At 37.2% G+C, this 7,105-nt stretch overlaps 1 protein-coding gene across 1 annotated transcript in view; it reads left to right on the top strand.

The window, feature by feature from the left end:
- Positions 1–3,181, top strand: part of COA5 (cytochrome c oxidase assembly factor 5) — an 8,651-nt gene extending 5,470 nt beyond the window's left edge. The window contains exons 2-3 of the mRNA XM_007466879.1: positions 328–411; positions 2,663–3,181. Coding sequence (XP_007466941.1) covers positions 328–411; positions 2,663–2,704 — 126 coding nt within the window. The 3' untranslated portion in view covers positions 2,705–3,181. The remainder of the gene's footprint in view (positions 1–327; positions 412–2,662) is intronic.
- Positions 3,182–7,105: the final 3,924 nt, after the last annotated feature.

Here is a 7,105-nt window from a genome sequence, read left to right as displayed (position 1 = left end):
TTTCCCTTTCTTACACATAAGGAGCTGAAGATAGCAGTTTCTAGATTTTTATATAAACATTTTAAAGAAAAGTATCCCATGGAAACCAGTGTTTTCAAAAATTCAAGGGCACCCTTAAAGTACCCCAAAATTATTTTACATATTTTTTCATTCTATCCTTTTTTCTTAAGTACCAACAGTCAAAATGAATTATGAATTATTTCTTATATTAATTACTGTTTTCTGCTTTTCCTTAACTTTTTAAAAAAGAACTATTTCCAGAAGGACAGTTATTTTGTACTTTGTGAGAAAATTTTTCAGGTATTTATATTGTTTTATGTGTCATAGGAAGGAAAATCCCCTCGGCAGTGTCTGAAGGAAGGAAACTGCAAAGCTTTGAAATACTCATTTTTTGAGTGTAAAAGATCAGTGGTAAGTAGCTAAAGATTTTTTAAAGCTTATGATAAAAATTAGCTCTGTGGAGTTAAATATGTGAGTGACTTAGTAATTATAAATAGGTTGCAGTGATATCACTTGGAAAAATGGATGTATTTTTTTCTTACCCAGTGAATTAATGTGAGGTAGCATTCATGCAAACCCGCAGCTGATTGTTCCGTTATTGCTGTTAAGCTAACCACAGCAGCTAAACTTCATGAATTTTTGAAAGAGAGTTCAGTCTTGGCAAGTGTAGATGGGGCACAGTTGATGTTGGTCACTGTGTATTTGGGTCATTTGGCAGCTACACACAGACCCATAATGTGGGGTTTATGGTGCGTGCACTGTGCCTTACATGTTGGTGTGATTAGGAGAAGATGTTGGTGTCTGTGTTTGAATTTGTAGAGTGAGGGATTGTGGAAAGACAGCCTAAGGGGACATTACAAATCTCATGGTTTCTACTGTAGTGTTCTTTGATTCCAAAGATCTACAAAGATCTTTGGAATAGAAACCAGGAGCCTTCTTTTTGTGAAAAGAAAATACGAAATCAGAAAAATGGACATCCCTCTAAAGACAGCAGTAACTTGGACTTGAACCTGCTTTTGTTTGTTGAGGGACAGCACTCAGATCCCTTCCCTTTTGTTGATAGGAGAAGCAGAGAGTACCGGATATTATGATCTGGGAGGCCAGACAAGAACTTGAGCATGTTTGCTAACTAACCAGATTCAGGGAGGTGTAAGGTTAGATTAAATTCAGCCATATGCTCTCTTTCTTTTCTCAAGTGACACAGTTCTTTGCCATATTTTCCTGTCATTTAGTGTAAGAAAAGAGGATTTTCTTGCCTTCTCTCACATAGTTCTGTTACCCGTGTAAGATGCAAGCCTTTAGATCTTTCAAGAATGTCAGATCATGTTTAAATAATTGAGAAGTTATAAAGAACAGTTACTGTAAGAGGTGATGAGTTGTCCTTTTTAATTGTAATGATTGAATTTGTAATAAACTCCCTGTAATTCCTGGCCTGAACGTCAGTCTTTGATTTCCAAAGAACTTTAAGAAATCAGAACATGTAAAAATTTTCCACAACTTAATCTACCTTCTGCAGAAATTTGGAACCATCTTGAATAAAAAGTAAACGTGCTTCTGACCATTTCAAATATCAGTACAAGGCAGAGCTTCACTCATACTTTTGGACTCCAGAAAGAGCAGTATAGGGAACTTTTTAGCAGACTTAGAGATTCTTGCAGCCTTTCTTTAAGACTGTGACTCACTGTTAGTCCTCCAGCATAGTGGAGTTGCCTCACACTTAACTAATGTAACTTATGCACTCTTGGCAAAAACCTGAAACAAAATAATTTAAATTGTGCTGGTAATTTTGCTTAATATTTCAAACAGTGAGTGTATGACCCAGAGTGAGGGTGAGATGGTGAGTTTTAATCAGCTGTTCCCTCTTAATATAAGCTTCTCATCATCGTGATCATGATTCCCATGTTTGAAGATTATTTATTTTTTGAAAATGTGGCTCTTAGCTACTTTATCTAGTGCTCAGATGAAGAAATAGCAGTCTGTCCCACACTGGCTGTGTTGTCCTCATTAATAGGGTTTAACTCTAAAATAATTCCTTCCTATGGAATTTCTAGGGAGTGGTATTGACTGTCTATGCAATTTTGCCTTCTCTACTGACTAGGACCCTTCACACTACCACACCACCCTTAAGAAGTGGCTGCACTGTGAGGCTTAAGTGAAAGAACATAGAATTGACCTATGAGTAGTAATTTAAGGACTTTTAATACTAAAGTGTCAGTAACATTGTTCAAGGCTCTTTCCTCTTTTCAGTTACTATTTAAAGATTTAAAAAACACTTGAATATTAACCCAAACAAAACCTAATTAGAAAGTCAAGTTTGTTTGAAGAACAACATACATTGAGTGTACTTCAGAGAAAAAGATAAATGAAATTTGGACTCGAAGAAAATCCTTATTGTGACCTTAAATGGAACTTTCGTTTTTAACGCCATATCCCCCCCCCCCCCCCGCCCCCCCTTCCGACACAGAGACTGGCCACAGGGAAGACGTGGTCACCTAAAATCAGAAGCACGTGCCCCCCGCCGCCCGCCGCTTGGGAGCTGTGACCATTGCCTTTTTGAGGGTGCTGGAAACTGGTTTACTTCTCTCATATAGTGACACCCGTTACCAAATCTGTGTTTAATTATGGTGTCCAGAATATTATTTAATTGTATATTTATTTTCAGTTGGATGCCAGATCAAGATTCAGGGGAAGAAAAGGATATTGATACTACTATGTTGAAACCAAGATGAAAACAACAAAGGATTTTCTCTGTCATTAAAAGAGAGAAGCCAAAATAAGAAACATACTTTTTGTTACATCTGTTCGGTTGGAGCAGTTTCTTCCTCCATGGAACACTGAAGAAAATGGATGAGTATGTATAAAGTAAATGCTTCTCTTGCTCTAAGTTATTTTTAGAAGAAAAATTTCATTGAATAGTTATGAGCTAAGAACATACTAGATGTGTTTTAAGAATTGTTCTGAAGCACAGAGAATGGAAAGATTGTTACTTTCAAACTTGACTTCTCAACCAAATGACACAGTTTGTACATCCTTCGTGAATATTGTGAAGGCCACTAACAGGACTGTTAAAATCAACATGGTGCCTGGTGAGAAAATGTCTATCTTGAAAGTGTAGGATAAAACTTTCTTTTATTCAGTCTTTACCATTTAGTTCTAAAATAAATTGTGTTTGATTCCTTGGAGAAGAAATGCTTCCCTTGCACTGAATCACTGAAGTAACAACCTCAGAACATTAATATCACTCATTAGGCATAGCTGGATCCAAAGCCTGGGATTATGCTGCCAGGGCTCCTTGCCTCCATCTCTTGACTGTTTTTCTCTGTTTCCTGACCTCGTTTTTAGGCTGGCCCTCTCTACATAATGGGAAAGAGGCCAGTGTCCATCAAAAGCACACATCCTTAAGGTCTGTGACCCAAAAAGAAGAGAGATAACCTCCTTTTCTAGGGTCCACTAATCAGACCCTACAAAAGGACTCTTCTGTGGAACACCTGCCCCTGAATTAGACCTGTAGTCCCTGTGGAAAAAGGGATGGGACCCCATGATCTTGGCCAGGCCTGGGTCTTACGCACTGTATTTGGTAACTCATGTCAGAATCTCACTGAATGAATGCTGGGCTTTATCCTAAAAGGAAAGAAGGATTCAGAGCCAGTAGGTATTGACTATAGAAGGCAAGACTGAAAACCATGAAATGCTTGTAAAAGTTTAGAATCATGTAATTTTATTCCAATCACATAATACAGTAGAGCCAGATGTGAATCCAAGTTTCCAGTTTTTTTTTCAGTATTGAAGAATAATGGAAGGAGCCATAGCTTCTTCATAGACCTGCAGTTCACTGGAGTTAAAGCAATCAAGGTATTCTGTAGCTCATTTGCTTTCTTAGAGGTTCACCTAAAGTTGGGAGAATTCCACATCAGCACTGATCCTTGTTGCAGAAATTCACTGAGGTCTGTTGTGTATACTATTCACTGGGAAAGGGAAACGGGTAGATTTTTTCAATACCTCTTGTATACCTGTTTAAGTGCTACAACTTTTATTAAGAGTTAAGTTTGATAAGAAACTCAAATTATTTTATAGAACCCTATCTTTTTCTTAGTCACAGCTTTACTGAGAGCTTCATTGGAAGAAATTCAAATACCATAAAATTTACTCTTAAAGTATACAATTTCAGTGTGTGTTTTTTTTTTTAATAGTCACGGTCATGAAGCCCAGTCATGAAGCCATCACCACTGTCTAATTCCAGGGCATTTACATCACCCCAAAGAGAAGCCCCATCTCCATTAGCAGTTACTCCCTCCTCCCCTCCCACCCCCCCACCCCCAGCCCTTGGCAACAACTCATACATTTTCTGTGTCTATAGATTTGCTTATTCTGGACATTTCATAAACATAGAAATATGTAATATGTGGCCTTTTGTGACTGGCTTCTTTCACCATGTTTTCAAGTTTCATCTATATGTAGCATCTATCTGTACTTCATTGCTTTTTATTGCTGAATAATATACCATAGTATAGATATACCACATTTTTTTAATCCATTCATCAGTTGAGGAAATTTTGGGTTATTTGCACTTTGGGGCTATTATGACTAATGATATGAACATTTATTAATGAGTTTTATCTGGACATGTTTCATTTCTTTGGGTTATATACCTAAGAGCGGTATTACTGTGTCGTATGATAACTCCAACTTTAACTGATAAACTGCCAAACTTTTCCACAGTGGCTACATCATTTTACATTCTCATCAGTAATGTATGAGGATTTTAATTTCTCCATATCACCAATAGTTGTTATTTTTCACCTTTTGGGTTTTTTTATTATAACTTCTTAAAAATTTTATTTTTTAAAATTTTTACTAGAGTATAGTTGATTTACAATGTTCTGTTAGTTTCAGGTGTACAGCAAAGTGAATCAGTTATACATAAACATATACTCACTCTTTTTTAGATTCTTTTCCCATATAGGCCATTACAGAGTATTGAGTAGAGTTTCCTGTGCTCTACAGTAGGTCCTTCTTAGTTATCTATTTTATATATAGTAGTGGGTATATGTCTATCCCTATCTCCCAATTTACCCCTGCTCCCTCCCTTACCCCCTGGTAACCATAAGCTTGTTTTCTACATCTGTAACTTTATTTCTGTTTTGTACGTATCATATGATATTTGTCTTTCTCTGTCTGACCTACTTCACTCAGTATGACAGTCTCTAGGATCATCCATCTTGCTGCAGACGGCATTATTTCATTATCTTTTATGGCTGAGTAATATTCCATTGTATATATGTACCACACCTTCTTTATCCATTCCTCTGTTGATGGACACTTAGGTTGCTTCCATGTCCTGGCTATTGTAAATAATGCTGTAACGAATATTGGGGTGCTTGTATCTTTTTGTTTGTTTATTTATTTATGGCTGTGTTGCTTCTTCGTTGCTGTGCACAGGCTTTCTCTAGTTGTGGAGAGCAGGGGCTACTTTTCGTTGTGGTGTGCGGGCTTCTCACTGCAGTGGCTTCTCTTGTTGCGGAGCAGGGCTCTAGGCATGTGGGCTTCAGTAGTTGTGGCTCTAGAGTGAAGACTCAGTAGCTGTGGTGCACGGGCTTAGTTGTTCCACATCATGTGGGATCTTCCCAGACCATGGCTCAAACCCGTGTCCCCTGCATTGGCAGGCGGATTCTTAACCATTGGGAGGTCCCCATGTATCTTTTTGAATTATGGTTTTCTCCAGATATATGCCCAGGAGTGGGATTGCTGGATCATATAGTAGCTCTATTTTTAATTTTTTAAAATTAAAAATACTGTTCTCCATAGTGGCTGTACCAATTTACCTTCCCACCAACAGTGTAGGGGGGTTCCCCTTTCTCCATAGCCTCTCCAGCATTTCTCGTTTGTAGATTTTTTGATGATGGCCATTCTGACTGGTGTCAGGTGATACCTCATTGTAGTTTTGATTTGCATTTCTCTAATAATTAGCGATGTTGAGCATCTTTTCATGTGATTTTTAGCCATCTGTATGTCTTCTTTGGAGAAATGTCTATTTAGATCTTCTGCCTATTTTTGGATTGAGTTGTTTGTTTTTTTGTTATTGAGCTGCATGAGCTGTTTGTATATTTTGGAGATTAATCCCTTGTCAGTTGCTTCATTTGCAAATATTTTCTCCCATTTTGAAGACTGTCTTTTTGTTTTGTTTATGGTTTCCTTCGCTGTGCAAAAGCTTTTAAGTTTCATTAGGTCCCATTTGTTTGTTTTTTATTTTCATTACTCGAGGAGGTGGATCAAGAAAGATCTTGCTGTGATTTATGTCAAAGAGTGTTCTGCCTATGTTTTCCTCTAAGAGTTTTACAAGGTCTTTAATCCATTTTGAGTTTATTTTTGTGTATGGTGTTAGGGAGTGTTTTAATTTCATTCATTTACATGTAGCTGTCCAGTTTTCCCAGCACCACTTATTGAAGAGACTGTTTTTTCTCCATTGTGTATTCTTGCCTCCTTTGTCATAGATTAGGTAACCACAGGTGTGTGGGTTTATCTCTGGGCTTTCTGTCCTGTTCCATTGATCAGTATTTCTGTTTTTGTGCCAGTACTGTACTGTTTTGATGACTGTAGCTTTGTAGTATACACTGAAGTCAGGGAGCCTGATTGCTCCAGCTCAGTTTTTCTTTCTCAAGATTGCTTTGGCTACTTGGGGTCTTTTGTGTTTCCTTACAAATTGTAAAATTTCTTGTTCTAATTCGGTGAAAAATGCCTTTGGTAATTTGATAGGGATTGCATTGAATCTGTGGATTGCTTTGGGTAGTATATTCATTTTCACAATATTGATGCTTCCAATCCAAGAACATGGTATGTCTGTCCATCTGTTTGTGTCATCTTCGATTTCTTTCATCAGTATCTTATAGTTTTCTGAGTACAGGTCTTTTGCCTCCTTAAGTAGGTTTAGCCCTAAGTTATTTTATTCTTTTTGATGAGGTGGTAAATGGGATTGTTTTCTTGATTTCTCTTTCTGATATTTTGTTGTTAATATATAGAAATGCAAGAGATTTCTGTGTATTAATTTTGTATCCTGCAACTTTACCAAATTCATTGATGAGCTTTAGTAGTTTTCTGGTAGCATCTT

Source organism: Lipotes vexillifer, unplaced genomic scaffold (assembly GCF_000442215.2).
Source record: "Lipotes vexillifer unplaced genomic scaffold, Lipotes_vexillifer_v1.1 scaffold28, whole genome shotgun sequence".
NCBI lineage: Eukaryota > Metazoa > Chordata > Mammalia > Artiodactyla > Lipotidae > Lipotes > Lipotes vexillifer.
Note: the sequence above shows the minus strand (reverse complement) of the source record. Positions and strands in the feature narration are given on the sequence as shown.